The sequence below is a fragment of the Bos indicus x Bos taurus genome, chromosome 17, assembly GCF_003369695.1.
Source record: "Bos indicus x Bos taurus breed Angus x Brahman F1 hybrid chromosome 17, Bos_hybrid_MaternalHap_v2.0, whole genome shotgun sequence".
NCBI classification, from domain to species: Eukaryota; Metazoa; Chordata; class Mammalia; order Artiodactyla; family Bovidae; genus Bos; species Bos indicus x Bos taurus.
Window position 1 is genome coordinate 10780006 of NC_040092.1, and position 16723 is coordinate 10796728.

Genomic DNA, 16723 nt, shown 5'->3' on the forward strand with positions numbered 1-16723 from the left:
GGCACGCCTTCTCAGAGAGGGCCAGACAGTCAAGATGCGGCTTTTCTGCCCCCTTGGAGTCAGGGAAACTGACAGGTGGCTGCAGCTCTGGGCTGATTTGGGGAGGGCTGGGGGCCATCCCCAAACAAAGAGGGGAGGGCAGATTCCTCAAAAGCCTCAATCCCGAGAGTTGCTGAGCCTTAGCAAAATTCTCCATCACCCCCTGGCACCTCATACTTTGCACCAGAACATCTAGCACTGTAGGTCATTTGTTGTCCTCTCAACAACCTAGCAGGAATGGGAAGAGTAGGAAGAATTGCCCCAACTTCACATGTAGAAACGGGGGTGACTTGTATAAGGCTGTGCAGCTATTAACTCATGGCAGCCAGGACTCATCTGGATCTGAGTTATATCGAGAAAAAGAAAAAGGAGGACCTCCCTGGTGGTATAGCAGTTAGGACTCTGTGCTTCCACTGCAGGGGTTGTGGGTTCCATTGCTGGTCCAGGAACTAAGACCCTGCAAGCTGTGTAGCATGGCCAAAATAAATAATTTTTTAAAACGGTTATTCCCATATAGCTTTCTGGTATGCTGTTACCATGAGGTTTTGATATAGTAGTCTGTATATATACAAGACTATTTTAAGTTGCTGATATCTTAATTTCAAATGCGTTTTCTGTGTCCTGCATTTGTACTTTCCCTCATGCTTGCTGGTTTTGAAATTCTATTTGTATGGATGATTTTCTACCTTTACTGTAGGTTAGCCTTTGCCGGTGAGCTTTTCCATTCATTATTTGCTGTTTTCGAGTTTTGCCCTTCTTTTAGCATGTTATAAGGCTGGTTTGGTAGTGCTGAATTCTCTGAGCTTTTGCCTGTCTGTAAAGCTTTTGATTTCTCCACCAAATCTGAACGAGAACCTTTCTGGGTAGAGTATTCTTGGTTGTAGGTTTTCCCCCTTTTCTTCCTGCAGTGGAAGCCCGGAGTCTTCACCGCTGGACCCCTAGGGAAGTTTGGTGCCGTGTTTCTACTGGATTTACACCTAGGAGTGGACTTGCTGGTCTCAGAGGAGGAACCAGAACAACTAAGGCAGGTGTAGGGCCCATTCCCCCAGCAGTGCACGAGAGTTCTCTTGGTTCCACGTCTTCCCTAACCATGGTGCTGTCTTTCTAGCCCTTTTGCTGGTGGTGCAGTACACTCATTGTGATTTTAATTTGCATTCCCGATATAACTAATGAGACCGGATATGTTCTAATCATTAGATGGTGTAATTCTGAATATATTCGAGACAACTTTTTAAAAAGGAAATGGCCTCCACCATCCTGGCCAGCTGAAACTCCAATACTTTGGCCACCATATGTGAAGAACTGGCTCATTTGAAAAGACCCTGATGCTGGGAAAGATTGGAGGTGGGAGGAGAAGGGGACGACAGAGGATGAGATGGTTGGATGGCATCACCGACTCAATGGACATGAGTCTGAGTAAACTCTGGGAGTTGGTATTGGACAGGGAGGCCTGGCGTGCTGCAGTCCACGGGGTCGCAAAGAGTCAGACACGACTGAGCAACTGAATTGAACTGATCTGGCCAGCAGGAGAATCCTAGATGTGACAACGGAGGTGTCTTATTCTCTAGCTTTGTGTGTCTGATAGTCTTCTCTCTGCTGTGAGTGGTTGTTTTTTGCTGTTTCTAGCACCCTGAAGCAACAAACTGAAGAAAGGAAAGTTGCTTGTTCCTCGTCCAATAGGGTTCTTAATCTTTGTATAATAAATATGTAGGACGCAACCACTATGAGCATTTATTGAGTACAAAGAAGGTGGAGTCAAGAGAATGAGAATTAAGTGGGTCTGTGGTCTCCTGAATGCAGACCAGAGGGCATGTATGTATATGTGCGAGAGTGTGTAGGGTGTGTGTGGTGTGGTGGGGAGTATGTGTGTGATGGACACGGAACAAGCAGGCAGAGCGTTGATCTTGGATGGTAGTTCTGAGCTAAGTCTTTCCCTCTTCCCTGCATTTTCCTTTGCACAAAGTAGTTCTAAATCCACTGCCGGTGCCCAAAGGAGGGCACGTGGTCTAAAGAGGGGCCAAGACTCTTCCAGTGCAACTGTCCACTTGAGGAAAACCTCACACCAGATGAGAGCTCCAGGACAAGCAGTGGGCAAGACCTGCAGGGTAGGTTTACCTTTGACCTTGGATTTCCATCCCTTCGATCAAACTTCCTATATGAAAACCAGAGAGACTTCCCTGATGGTCCACTGGTTAAGACTTCATCTTCCAATGCAGGAGGTGCAGGTTTCATCCCTGGTTGGAGAGCTAAGATCCCACATGCCAAAAACCAAAACATAGAAAAAATATTGTGACAAATTCAATAAAGACTTTATAAAAAAGTCCACATCAAAAACAAAAACAAAAAACCAACACAGACTTAAGGGGTCGAGTCTGGGAGCAATAGGTCATTTATAAGCATAATGGAGTTAAGAATCACACCAAGTGCAAAGAGACCATAATAGTTAGAAACACTTTTAATTTCTAGCCTCTTGGTGACCCTCAAGCATCAGAGCCATTCAAGGATGTTGGCCTTTGAATGTTCTCAGCAAGAGTAGATGACCACAGAACTCTTAAGGTAAATAAAAATTAGATGAAGGTTATTTATTGGTGTGACTTTTCCTGTCATGAGCGTCCTTTACACAGCAATGGTGTAAATAGCATCAAACTGAATGAAAAGTTTGTTAGATGCAACCATAAATAATTATAATAAATATACATCAAGTAACTTTACAGCACACATTTTTTAGGGCCAAGGTTTGGATCTGTCTGGACCTCAATGTGTTCTCTGGGAGAAGCAGTCATGTTAGCAGCAGATACCTTACTCACAGCTGTCATCTAGTCAAGAGATGGGCCAACAAAAGCTTCCTCTTGGGGAGGTAGCTGACAATTCAGAGTCCATTCAAGGGATGGGAAGGATTGGGGGGTGGGGGGACAAAGATTTAAAAATACAGGGAGGAAAAACCACTTTTAGTAAATCCAAAGGCTCTTTCATTATGCAGAAATGAAATAAGAGGATCCTTGTTGTCAGGACTATGTCCTGGTGAGACCCCCTAGTCAAGGGGGCTATGGCCCCCAGGAGGCAGTGGCCGACCATGTTCCTTCCAATCAGGGAAACTGCTGGCAGGCACCTCCAGACGTGACTGATCCTGCATCAAATGTAACTGATGCAACTGGAACAATTCATCCAGGTTTATCCTTTCCTTAGGTCAGGGAATCGTTTCTATAATGGTCCTTAATGCATTTCCTAAGAAGAACAGGGAGGCGGTAGATGCTAATGCCTTTAACTCTAAAATCCACACCTTTCCAACAGGCCAGGGCCACAGCCGAGAAAGGAAGAGCAAATCCTCTCTCTCACCAGCATTCACACTCTAAAGCCTTCTAGACAGCACTCACGCAGAACTTCCAATATTCACAATATTTTACAATAAATACAGTGATGTGATTTTGCATGAACTGGCAAGGTCCAAAAATGACAGGGTCCAACAGGATGGCGTATGCTGCTCTCGAACAAAGTACCACTGGACAAGAGACCTACTCGGGCACAGATGCACTGGGGCTGCAGCAGCTCAGCCCTGGTACACACTCACGTGGGGAAGGGGGGTGTGCAGGGCGGGCCTGGCCAGAGGGGCGGAAGGACCCTGGTATCTCCATCTGGACTTGAAGGTCTTAGTCACTGAAGTAGACCCCGAGTGGAGCAGAGCACCTCAGACAGCTCTTTTGAAAATGGGGTGTGGCCTTTCCGCTGCTCCTCACATCACAAACACCGTAGTGAGGAAGGGCCGTTTCTGAGGACAGAAGGGGTCGAGGTGGGATAGGGGGGCAGGCCAAAGTCATGTGCTTTCATGTCCAGAGTCCCGGAAAAATGCCCCTACTTGAGCTCTGTCCCTTCAGCTCCCGGGCTCCTCTCAGCTCCTGAGCTGGGACGTACCTGGCCTGACTCTGTGGACTAAGGTCAGGAGGGATCCCTTCGGTCATCCGCTCCTCAGCGGGAGCCTGTCAGACTGGGCCCAGGAGAGTCGGAGAGCAGAAGGGTTGTCTGGGTGGGAAGGGAAGGGCAAACCACAGTGGGCTTTTCCTCAGAAAAACCCAGACCATAGACAAGAGTCTACACAAAACTCCCTATGTGTGTCTCCCATGTTTGGGTCACTGGCCCAACCATTTCAAGTTGGAAGGAGGCCTGCAGGAGCCATTTCCGGCAGAAATGCCAGCTTGAGGTGGAAGGCAGGGCTGGCCACAGACTTGCCTGTGGAGACATGAACAGGGTGCTCTGCAGGCTGAGAGCATCTCACTACCAGCTTCCCGCTGGGCGATTCTGTGACGTAGCATCAGAACCCGGTGGCCACGAAGGAAAATGTCCAGGAAGATCAAATGAGACATGAGCTGTCTGGGAACTAAACTATCCTACAAACATACCACAAACAGGTAGCAAAAGAACCAACCCATCACGAAACGTACAAATACATAAGGTTAAGTCTTCCAGGAGGCCCTGGAATGTGGACAAAAGTTTGGAAAAGCAAAATGTCGCCAACTCCTCACGCAGGGCCCCGGAGGGGTGTGCCTGCAGCAGCAGGCTTCCCAAGCCGGCAGAGCAGAGCCTCGGTGACAGCCTAACTTTGGCTCCCTCCCATCAGCCACTCAGAGGGTCTTCGCGGTAGTGAATGGCACAACGTAGTTTCTCCAGCATGATTTCCAGCGAGGAGTACTGGGGAAGCTTGATCATGAACATACAGGTCTCCACTCGGATGTAGCGAGAATCTGGGGAACCTACAGTAGAGACCAGCATTAGAGCGAGGACCCCAGGGGGCCTGGTGGGCCCTTCTGTCTCCAGGTTTGCCTCTCTGGGCAGCTCTTAAGACAACCCCAAGGCCCATTTATCCGGTGGGTGGCGGGTGGAGGGGTGGAGGGGGAGGGTCTGGGAGGCTGGGGTGGGGCAGGAGGAGATTCTGGGGGAGGAAAGAGCAGCACAGGTCACAGATGGCTGACTTGTGACAGGCAGGTCTGGCCAGCAAAGAGTTTTGTTTGGATTTTTCAAAAATTAAAAATTTTTTGCTGCATTTAAAAGTCAAAAGATGACATTTCTGGATTTTAAGCTTTTGAAAATCTCAAAGGATATGTCAACTTTGTCCCTGTACTGCCACTTGGCAAAAAGTCAGGTTTGGGAAGCACATGACCCCCCCACGCCCACCACCCCCGCACCTCTCATTTACATTTGGGGCGTGGTGTTCGGGGGTACCTGTCCATTGTCCTTCCCCCTTCATGCAGCACCTAGCAGCCCCAGCTCCAAACAGGGCCTAAGTGTCCCTGCTTGGAATGTGACAGGGAAGGCCAGTACCTGCTGTGCCATCTGGGGGGGCAATCTTCATGGGGTATGGGGGCACATGGGCCGTGTCAGGACCCCCGTCTTTGCAGGGGCAGGTGAACGGGATGCGCTCCTGGTTGCAGGCAAACTTGATGAACTTGCACAGCTCCTCCTGGGCAAACATCTCCAGTGCCCCCCAGAAGAACTCGATGTGCTGGTCGGTCTCCATCAGCCCCACCTGGTACATGGTGTGGGCCTGTGGAGAGAGGCCCCAGACGTGAGCAGGCCTGAGCCTCTGCTAATCTAGCCTCCCACCCAACCTCAGGGTGCATCCAACTCCATGGCGCGGTGATGACCGCAGGACACAGGGAGATCACAGCTACGACAAGGACTCCAGAGGCAGTGGCAATGAGAGTCTACGTGACTCTGGCCTATCCGCTAGGCTCAGCAGCAAGGGTTCTACCTACGTTACCCCACTGACCCCACTGGGTGGGTCCTGCCGCTGCTCCTGTTAGAGGTGAGGTCACTTGGGCAAGGTCTCCCAGGTGGCATGGGTGAAAGCAGGCCACGCTGAGCAGTGGAGGGGCTTCGCCTCTGGTTGGTGGCTTAATTCACAGGCTCTGGAGGCAGGTGACCTGCCATTTCCTGGCTGGGTGACCCTGGGCAAGTGACCTCTCTCAGCTTTCGTTTACTCAGCAGTGAGACAGGGATGAGCACGGCTCCTCTCTTACGTAAGGGGGACAGAGCGCCAGGACACAGAGTACTATACAGATGACAGGCCGCATGCGCCCGCCAACCTGGCCCGGCCACCAACCTTCAGGAACTCGAGGTTGATGTATGGGAGGCCGCAGGTGCGCAGCTCCATCTCCAGTGGGCTGAGCATGGTGAGCAGCTGCAGGGGGATGATGGCCCCGAGGCCCGCGCGCACGGCCGTCACACACTCCACGTTCTGTAGCTCACGCAGCCGCAGGCTCCGGATGGCGGCCGCATAGATGTCCTTGTTCTCCCACCTGGGGCATGGGCAAGGGATGACACTCAGGAGGCTGCTGGCGGCATTTCCTGGACCTCCCAGACCTGGCAGCTCAGGGAATTCCTCTCCTGCTCTGGGTGTCACCTGCCCCAGAGCCAGTGTTCCTGAATACAGTCCTTCCACTGAAGGTACTCCACCATCTTTCCCGGCGCCCCCTGTCCTGCCTCCTGTCTTCCCCCGGGAAAGCCGCCTGTCCCCATCCGAGGCCCTGCACTCACGCCACGGGGATGTGCCGGCCACGGCTGCACAGCTCCACCTCCTCGCCGGTCATGGTCAGGTAGGTGAACCGGCAGCAGGGCTTGTTGGGCCCCTCGGGGCTCTCAGTGGCCAGGTGCTGGGAGGCGATCTCAGCACACAGGGCCTCCAACTCCGTCTCGTCGTTGATCTGGAGGGAGGGCACGGCAGAGCGGGGCTGACCACTGCCCTGCTCCCCAGATCCCCAGTGATAGAACCTCATCCCCATTTGGGGACAAACATCAGGTATTTTGGGTGGGGCTACCCTGGCCACCATGAACAGGTAGGTGGCACTGGCCTGGACTGTCAGCCATGCCCTCGGTTCAGGGTTGGGCACTGACCAAGGCCTGGCTAACAAGACCAAATTCCAGCCTCCCTCTTTCACTGGTGCAGGCAGGGCTGAAGGAGGGTGAGCCTTGTACTGCTGGGGCATCCTGGGACGAGTCATTGATGATGTTATTGGAGCACCTGGATTCAGCTCTGTCTGAAGCCCAATCTATATCTATACTTTCAGTTTTAAGGTCAAATCATTTTTTAAAAAAGTTTTCCTAAGCTGGTTTGAGCTGGGGTTTCCTGTCACTTGTCACCAGAGAACCCTGACTTAATCCCACATGTGGAAGGTACACGGGCCACCCTCCACCATGCGGCACACTGAAGTGCATGCAGGGCCACCCGGAGGAGAACAGCCTGTGGCTCTGGGGTGGTGAAGGCTGAGGGCACCCCAAAGTAGGTTCGTCTGCCTTCCCTGCCAACCCTGGGGTGGTTCTGTCTCCTGGCACCCTCTGGGGCCTTGCCCATGCCCTCTAGACAGAAGACTTGGCTGGACTGTCTGCCTGGACACCGTCTTACATCCCTTGCCTGCCTCAGGCTCTTGGCGCCACCCACGGCTCTGGGAGGGCCTCTCAGAGCAGCGCCTGGCAGTGACTCATAACCCCCAGCCCCTGGGGGATGTCCTGCTTCGAACCTTTAAGCAACTCATTGTGGGCCACTTTCTGCTGAGGAGTCAGCTGCCATCCCAGCCCTTGGCTTTGTGGCTCCCGTGTACTGGCTGCCCTCAAGTGGCAGCTAAGGGGACTACAGAGAGCCTGGCAGCAAGGACCTGCCCCCCACCGCGCCAGGGACCTCAATCTGTGCCGGGGGTGGGGGTGGGGGTGGGGGGGGTGCATCAGCTGACGCCTCTTCCAGCAGACACAGGGCAGGGGCACTGCTCCAGAGCCCCGTGGCCCCCCAGGAAAATAATGCGCTTTTCACTTACACTCTCAAATTTCTTGACGTAATTGTAGGTGAGTACGTCTGCTTCCTGCAGGTCTTGGTCAGGGTCCAGGGGCTCGCCCACCAGTGTCTTCCAGAAGGAGGGCAGGAGGTCCAGGGGGAGGGGGACATCTGCTCGGATGGCGATCCCTAGCAACTGGCCCAGGAAGTGCAGCAGCTGCTCCTCCCCATAGGTGATGGGGCTGGGGGTCAGGATGTACTTGCCCTGGAAGCCGAGGCAGGGGCGAGGGATGGACCACGGGGTCTTGTGGAAGGCGCAGAGCTGAGCCCCCGCCCCTCAGGGAGCTGCCCGCGGGGCTCAGGCCCCACGTCTCACCTTGTTCTTGTTGACGGCGGAGCTGGGGCACAGCAGGAGGAGGGAGAGCGAGGAGCTCTGCAGCTCTCTGCACACCTGCCACAGGAAGTGGCGGAAGGAGCCACCTGCAGAACAGAAGGGAACCTCTCAGACGCCCTGCCCGCAGGCCCTGGCCCCACTGGGACACCCTGACCCCACTGGGACATCAGCCACTCTGCCCACCTGCAATGGGGCTTCGCTGAGTGGAAAGAACCCGCCCAAGGGCTGAAGGACCTAGGTTCAAACCTGAGGGGCCACTAACTGGCTGGCGGCTCCCAGGGAACCGCATCACTGCTGAGGCCAGCCTCCGCCTCTCCACCTGGCAGATGGGGGCCATCACTACACCCACCTCCCAGGCTAGTTCTGGGGTGTCCACAAGATCAAAGTCAGATCCTTCATGGGTCAGCTGTCATGGCTGCAAGCTGACACTGATATGAGGTCTTGGAGGACCTGTGTCTGTCCCCTGAGCTGGGGCAACAGCAGGGCCTCCGGCTTCCTCAGCATGGCCTCCCACTGAGCCCAGGGCTTGGCATGTTCAGTGAGAACACAGATAAACGGACGGACATACAGATACAGTGTGATGAGCAACGGGCAGTAAGCAGCTCCTTTCCTGCTGCCAATTTCAAACGTGCCCCTGGGTGTCTCACAGAACTCCTGTCTGTGGCCGCTCTCCTGCACCCTCCCCTGGGAAGCCCCTGTCAGTGCCCTCGGGTCTGGACGTTCTAGGAGAGCTGTGTGTACGGAGGACTTGCTTGGGGACAGATGTCAAGGCCTGGCCCTTATAGCTTCCATGGAGAAGCAGGAGACTCCTGCCTGCTGAAGCTGCCAAGGGCTGGGACAGAATCGGACAGGCCTGGGTTTGAACCCCAGTGAGCCTGCTGACTTTGGGGAAGCCCCATGTTCCCCATCTTTAAAGCAGGGCAGTGTTGGCATCAGGAGGAGTATAAGCTGTTGAGCCTGGGCCTGGCTTGTTCTCTCAGTGAAAAGTGCTGTCCTCAGACAGCCTCCGAGTAAGGTGTACCCAGGGGAGGCCACGGCGCCGGCCGGAGGGAAGGCTGCTGCAGGAATGCAGGAATGTGTCCCATGATCAGGGCAGGCATGGGAGATGGAGCCGCTGAACAGCTTTCCTGCCCAGGGTGCCCAGTGAAAGAACTTTATTCTCCCACCCAGTGTGGGAGGCATTTTTAGAATGTCTGAGCTTAACTGAGGACCACGAGGGAGCACTTTCTGAGTGGCTGTCCCTCATCCCTGCAGCGTGAAACGGCAGAAGGTGCCATTTTGATCGAGGGTTCCCCAGACCCCTGTCTCTTATGCGGCACATACAACCCCTCAGTCAAGGGCTCTTCCTGGAAAATAAGTCCAGTCCACACTGAGGGCATCTCTCCTGACCCCCTCTGCCAAAGACATACCCCTAACACTGATCAGAAGCCGCGTCCCTGAGCCTGCATGGCTCAAGGCTGAAGTCCCAGACTAGCAGTGGCACCACTCCCCAGAGGACAGGGGCCAGTCCAGGGGGGCTGGGTTTGGAGAACCTGGGACCACTGGTCACTCGAGGGCAGTCCTGGCTTCTCTGTAGAGCAGGGTAATAAGTATGTGGCTTCCCTCTGCTAATGGGGAAGATACCGGCTGTTTAACAGTAACCCCAGGAATTTCACACTCTACACATGGCCTCCAACCTGAACTGGCTGGGGACTCCACTTACTGGTGCCATGGACCTCCTCTCCCGTGAAGCGGATGTTGAAGGCATAGGTAGGGTCACCGCCACTCGCCAGTTTGACGCAAAGCTGGGAGGAGGGCACTGAGGCCAGCTGCCTGGCTGCCTGGCAGAAGTAGGAGTTCTCAGAGGCTCTGATCTCCCCTGGAACGAGAGAGAGGAGGTGCTGAAACCTCTCAGCGCCAAACACCTCCCGCCTCCCAGGACAGGAAAGCCTCCTGGCCAGGCCCTGCCTACTGCTCCCACGCCCCCACCCCTGGAGCAGCCCCTGCCTGCCCTCGACTCCTGGAACATCTTTAGTCATCACGTCTCCATCATGGTGGGGTCCTCTCAAGGAGCCCACGGCCCTGTTCTCCACATGGTCAGCCCCTCCCATCCTGCCACGTGTCCCGGGGATACACCCAGGCTCCTCTCACTCCCTGGCTCATGCCCCTCCTGACATCTCTCTGGTCATGTGCTGTAAGGGAGACTCCTACCTGCCTCCCCAACATCCAGCCTCCCCTCTGCTTTGGTGCCTAAGCCCGGAATTTGGCAGGTCCATGGCCAGAGCAAAGCCCACCTTTCCCACCATCCCCTGAACGGAGGCACGGCCTGTGCTGCTGACACACCTCCTCCTACCCCCGAGAACAGTGAGCTCTGGACAGACTAGACGGAAAGCCACAGGCTGGGATTAGAGCAGGGTGGCAGGAGCACCCCCACCCATGAGGGACTGTCAAAGCAGCTCCCACATCCTCTTCCAGAGGCTTCTTTCACGTATGAGAAACCAACTAGCCAGGTGCTGCTGCCTGCATCTTCTGGTTTGCGTGGCTCATCTCACCTCCCACGATCTCCAGCGGGTCCAGAGTGATTTCTGGTGCTGCATGGTCAGCCGTCCTCTGCACCGTGGCATTTAGCACCCGATTCATGACGGTCACCTTTGTGTCATAAAAGATCAGCCCTGGAGGGAGGAAGGTGGGAGAGAGGCTGGGACAGGGTGGGCGGCTTCCTCCACCCCAGTCACTCCGAGGCTGTCCCCTTTGCATCGTGCAGTCTCTTCTTGGGGGGTGAGGGGGGGACAAGCTGCTGGCGGCCAGGCACTGACCTTTGGCCTCCTTGAGCAGGGCGGCGATGCTGTGCGTGTACATGGGAGTCTGGCGCAGCTCAACCAGCGGCAGGAAGAAGGTCTCGAGCGTGGTGTTGAGGGACTGCAGCAGAGCGAAGCGCAGGCGCAGGCTCTCGATGGGCACGTCTGCAGGGCACAGTGGGCAGGGGTGATCAGGCGGGGGCTCGGTCTGGCAAGCCTCGACTCTCCGTCTATCTGTGAATCCCTTGAGGGGCCTGGTCACACGTCCTTGAGGGGTAGGAGGCTGCCGGTGAGGGAGTGAGACCAGGCGGAAGCAAAGGGCGAAGGCTGGGTTCTCAAGGAACCCATGGGTCCCCTTGGCCAACTCTGGGGCTGTGCCAGGGCTGTATGCTATACTGTTTTTAACTTTTAATTTTCAAATAATTATAGGCTTAAAGGAAGTGGCCAAAAAAAAAATGTGGAGTCCTATGCACCTTTCACCTAGCTCCCCTCAGTATGACATCACACATCAAAACCTGAAACCGAGATGTGGGCACACTGACTTGTACTTGTCTGCCCTCACGTGCGTCCCCTCTCTGACCACGAGACTGATGTCGGGCCAGCTTCTTGCTCATGTTCACTGTTGCAGTGCCCGCAAGAGAGCGAGGGCTCGGACGTGTGGCTGATGAGAGTGAGCGGGCTGAGGGGCCTGAGGAGCAGCACATGGGCACCAAAAGCCTCAAAGCCAGCCCGGGCCTCCTGTGTCATGACAGGGCACCCTCTCCAGGGATGGATTTCTGGAGAGTGTCCGTTTTTGTGTGTGTATTATTTTTCTGTGCATTCCTAGTTTTGATTAAAAAATGCTGTTGTCCTGTCATTAAGGATTGTGCCTCCAACACAGGCTACCAGATGGTCTCTTACCCCCAACACCAGGCTGGCATCCAAGGTGGCCTCTAGGCAGGAGGGGGCCTGGGTGTGATGGCAGGGGTCTCGCCTCCCAGCCACCGCACTCCTGGGTCTGCTCCTTGGCGTGGTTAAGAGGAGCAAGTAGTAAGTCCTCAAAAACTTTAATTTGGCCACAGTCACAGCCTCCTGTCCTTCTCTCTCTCTTTCCTTACCCACTTGGTTCACAGCAAGTGTTTCTAAGGATTTGTTTAATGGATGTGTAAAGGGCTTTGAGTCCTTCTCACACCCCCTGTGCCATCGTGGGTGAGGCCCCCACAGGGCAGCCCAGGCGGTGGTCCCTGACTGGCATCCCCCTGGACCCACATACTCAAGAGACAGGCCACTCTGGGGTCAGCAGCGTCTGCAGGGTCCAGATACACCTCGTGGGGATGCAGACGCGCGGGCGTGATGGCCAGGTGGCGGCACAGCCGGTTGATGTACTGCACGAGCGCCACATCCATCTCCAGGGTCCACTTCCTGGAGGCCTTGTGCGCATGCCGGACGTCGATGCAGGCACACCTGGGGGCAGGGATAGGCAAGGTAGGGCGGCGGCCACCGGGGGACGCCGGGTTCCTCCGCAGTCATGTCCCAGCTCCTGTTTATAAGACAGCCTTGCCTTCCAGGTGTTTCTTGGTGTTCAGCCAAGTGCTGACTGTAGATGGAGGGACTGCTCCTCTTGAGCAGAAAGTGTTCTTCAGAAGCAGGCAGGGGGTGGGGTGCGGGGAGGGCAGTATGCATCCCCATGTGCCTCCCTCATGTCCCTGGACTACACAGTCCGAGGGTTAAAGATATGAGTGGAGTCCTTGGGTGAAATCTAGGCTACAAAGCACACCTACTTCCTGGGGCTCAGTTTCTCCCATCTATAAAATGGAGCTGGTGATGGCATGACCTGTGCCATCAGGAGGACTGAGAGGACGCCCGTAATGCACATGACACGGTGCCCAGCACCTCCCGAGGGCGGTGCCAGTCACAGGTGTCCTTTACCCTGTGACTCCACCCCAGGTCCACTTACGCAGCTCCTTGAACAGGCAGGCAAAGGTGTGTGTGTGAGGGCTGCCTCGCTACAGCTGCGTAAGATGTAAATTACAGTTTCTAAAACCAACCAGAGAACTCGGCCCTGCCACCGTGAGCCAAGGCCCATCTGGGCATCGACTCTGAGCCTTCAATGAAGGTACAAAGCGCTGGTGCCAAGCAGTAAACAGTTTCTCAATTGTTTGGAAAATGGGGCTTTAAAAAAGCATGCTTCTTGCAGCCATTCCTTCTCTGAGGTCCAGAGACTCTTGCTGTGGGTCAGGGTGTGTAGGCCTGTGTGGTGGAGCCAGAGGGAGAGGGCGGGCAGATTTCTTCCGGTTTGCAAACATCTTGCCTGTTTGGGATTCTCTTACAGAAAGGGGAAACCATATTTAGTTTGACCCTGGAGCCTTGGTGACTAGTGACCCTGCTGTGTTCCCGCCTGGGAGGGAGAGGCAGGAGACGAAGTGTGATGCCAGACAAAAAAAGACTCTTTGGAATAAGTCATCCCTGTAAAGGACTGACCTGTCCCCTCCCACCAGTTCATATGTTGGAGCCCTAACCCCTGCAATGTGACTGTGCTGAGACAGAGCCTTTAACAAGGAGATGAAGTTAAACAAGGTCACAGGGTGGCCCTAATCTGACAGGACTGTGATCCTCACAAGAGGGACAGACACCAGGGATGCAGGCACAGAGGCGAGGCCACATGAGCACACAGTATGCAGGTGGCCGTCTGCAAGCCAAGGAGAGCCCTCCGGAGAAACTACCCCTGCAGACACCTTCATCTTGGACTTCTGGCCTCCAGACTGTGAGATACTGGATTTCTGTTGTTTAGAGCACTGTTTCAGATGGGTGAGAAAACCCACTTAAGCAAAATTAGAAACTAACTCAATAGGCATTAAAAACAAGCCAGACAGAATGGCTTCCCAGGAAGTCATCTCTTGGGAAGTGTCTAGTGGCTGAGGACAAGTTTTCACAAGGAACTGACCGGGCTGACGGCCTCTTACCTCTCAAAATGAAGATCGTAGCCACAGGATAAAATCGCTCTCCAGACGCTGCGGATGTCTTGCTTGGCTCGGTCGATCACAAACTTGTGAAATCCTTCTAAGGTCAGGTACTTCTCCTCTGGGACTGACAAAAGAGTGTTCACAGAGTTAGGAATCTGGTGAGAAGTGCGGGCCCCACAGGATGCTCTCAGTGCACCCTCTATTTCAGGACCCAATTCATCTAACTCCTCTGTCTCCCGCCGTCACTCCAGGGTCTCTTAGCAAACCGTTTCCACCTGCTGCTCAAGGACATGCATAACCCCTCAACCTAACAGGTGGTCACCAAGCGGTGGGGCGCTTCCCCTCCAGTCCCATCTTCCTGTATCTCAAACATTCCTGACTAAGCAATTTTTAACAATAACAGCTTTCTCCAACTCTGCTTGGACCTTTAGGAAGATGAAGCTCTAATGCTCAGGTTAAGTGCCCTCTGGGAAAAAATTTCTGAGCAGATTGCCAATCTTTACTTTCAGTCATGATCATCAGTTTTCTTGGGGATATGGTGTTTCTGGAGCTACTAATCTGACCTCCACAAGTTCAGGTCAGCAGAGACGGAGGCCTGGAGAAGTAACTTGAGTCGGCCAAGGATGTGGTCTGTGTCATGAGCAGGGCTGCCCTGCCTAAGCTAAAATGCGAGGGAGCCAGGCAGGAAGGGAAAGGCACGGAGACTGGTTTCCAGGCTGGGCTGCCCCTGACCAGGGTGGCAGCAGCCCCAAGCCTGTATCAGACTCCAAGTGCTTATTTACCGTCTTGTTTCTTGGTGGGTGACTTTTCAGGGTCCTTTTCATCTGGCTTGCTCTTTTCAGGTGACTTGGGCTTCACGGTGGGCTTCTTCTCACTCAAGGCAGTCCTGCTGTAGATCAAAGCACTGGAGTCGGGATTCCTCACGCTCACACTCACGCCTACACCCTCTCCCGGCAAGGGGAATGCAGAGCCTCACCAGGCAATGGCTCCTCCTCCCCCAGCTACGGCTGATGGTTCAGGGGAGGCTGGGGTCTAGACCAGCTCTGTTCTGATCAAGACAAGCTTCCTGAGCAAATTATGGGGACAAATGGACACTTTAAAATGTGGACAATCTTGAGGTGACACTTTCCAAATGTTCTTTCTGCATACTTCAGAGCTGCACTGTCCAAGACGGAGTCACTGGCCACATGTAACTACTGAAGTTTAAACTGATTACAGTGACAAGTCCAGTTCCTCGGTGGCGCCTGCTCAAGTGAAGTGCTCAGAAGCCAAATGCGGCTAGGGGCTATTGTGCTGAATTGAATAGCACAGACAAACAGCACATTTCCATAGTCACAGAAAGCTCTATGGGACAGTACTGATTCAAACGCACCATTTGTGTATAAGTAATTAATGGACACTCTTTTCTCTGATGATTTAAAGGATTCCTCTAGAGACTCCTACTAAGTAAAACTTTACTATCTGAATTTTAACCTGGGAGCCATAAACTTGTATCTAAAGAAGATTCTATCAGGTAAGTGTACAGATCCACACATGGAATATTATACAGCTACCTTAAAAAGAAATGGGGGGGGGTCTTTTTGCGCTGATATGGAATCATCTCCAAGATCAGCAATAAACAGAAAGAACAAGGTACAGCCTTTCTGTACAGTTGCCGACATCTGGGTATGCTTACACTTGCTTGTGTATGCCTACACTCGCTTGTGTATGCCTACACTTGCTTGTGTACACCCAGAAGGGTTTTGGGAGGCTACGTATGGGGCACTGCAGCCTCAGGGAGGGGGCCAAGGATGGAGAGGAAGAGGAGTGGCTTTGATACTTTTGAATATTGCACTATTTAAAATGTACCAAAATAATACATATGCACAAATAAAACCTTTTGCATTTGAATGTTACAAGCAGTGGCTATCTGGGGGTACTTCAGTATTTTCCAGTATGCATGGGAGCATTTTACAGTCTTTCTACAATAACCATGCACTATATGTGTTGGTAAAAGAATTCAGACTTTTACAGAATTCTGTACATTTTAGACATTTAATTAATTCAGACTGGTCTGCTTTCCAGCCTGCATGGTCCAGATTTTACTATCCTTGTGCATCAAAAGAAACGTTCTCTTCTAATTGATGAAGGTGAGGGCAGAAAGGCCCCCAGCAGTAGAGCAGAGTCAGACTGTCTGGCTTCCCTGAGGTGCCCACAGCCTCCCAGGAAGCCTGCTGGCAGGTGGCCCGCGTCCTCCCACCAGTCTGGCTCCTGTGCTCCTTCGCCGCCCACCTGACGCTGTTGAGCACTGCCTTGTCCTTGGTGGGCGGCTTGGTGATGGGCCGCTTGGTGCTCACCACCTTCCCGGGGTGCTGCTCCTTCCCCGCCTTGCTGTACTTGCTCTTGTCAAACTTGGGCTTCGGCACACCGTACTTCCTCAGGATCTGGGGCGACCAAAGAGAGAGGGCCTCAGGCTGAGCCCAGGGCATGCCTGAGGCCCAGCACAGGAGTGGCGGGGACAGGGTGGCTACCTGGGTGAGCTGGTCCTCTAGCACCTTTTTGGGGGGCCGGACATTGGTGAAGAAAAGGTGGAGGAGGTTGCCCGGTGTCTGGGAGTTGATCTGCTCTTTGCTAAGATAAATGTCCGACACTTTGATGGGCTTTGCTGGCGTCAGGCTCAGCATCTGCTCCGAGTGGGCACAGCTCTTAAATATCTCCGTCAGCACCTCTCTGGCCCCAGGCACCAGCTTCTCACCTGTCACAGGATGGAGGGAGGGCAAACGATTCTGCCATGAACACGCTATGTCAGGACAAGCCCTGCAGCACCTGATTTATT

At 53.8% G+C, this 16723-nt stretch overlaps 1 protein-coding gene across 6 annotated transcripts in view; it reads right to left on the reverse strand.

Moving 5' to 3' along the window:
- Nucleotides 1-2476: 2476 nt before the first annotated feature.
- HECTD4 (HECT domain E3 ubiquitin protein ligase 4) overlaps nucleotides 2477-16723 on the reverse strand; it is a 170675-nt gene continuing 156428 nt past the window's right edge. For 3 of the 6 annotated variants that reach the window (XM_027566623.1, XM_027566621.1, XM_027566622.1), the window contains exons 63-76: nucleotides 16419-16642; nucleotides 16180-16331; nucleotides 14691-14797; nucleotides 13909-14032; nucleotides 12219-12409; nucleotides 10985-11131; nucleotides 10721-10840; nucleotides 9892-10047; nucleotides 8172-8275; nucleotides 7839-8060; nucleotides 6568-6734; nucleotides 6134-6329; nucleotides 5353-5575; nucleotides 2596-4784 (exon numbers count right to left, since the gene is read on the reverse strand). In XM_027566623.1, coding sequence (XP_027422424.1) covers nucleotides 4648-4784; nucleotides 5353-5575; nucleotides 6134-6329; nucleotides 6568-6734; nucleotides 7839-8060; nucleotides 8172-8275; nucleotides 9892-10047; nucleotides 10721-10840; nucleotides 10985-11131; nucleotides 12219-12409; nucleotides 13909-14032; nucleotides 14691-14797; nucleotides 16180-16331; nucleotides 16419-16642 — 2270 coding nt within the window. In that variant the 3' untranslated portion in view covers nucleotides 2596-4647. Of the gene's footprint in view, nucleotides 4785-5352; nucleotides 5576-6133; nucleotides 6330-6567; nucleotides 6735-7838; nucleotides 8061-8171; nucleotides 8276-9891; nucleotides 10048-10720; nucleotides 10841-10984; nucleotides 11132-12218; nucleotides 12410-13908; nucleotides 14033-14690; nucleotides 14798-16179; nucleotides 16332-16418; nucleotides 16643-16723 lie in introns of those variants that run through there. The other 3 variants (XM_027566620.1, XM_027566619.1, XM_027566624.1) reach the window with 3 other exon arrangements.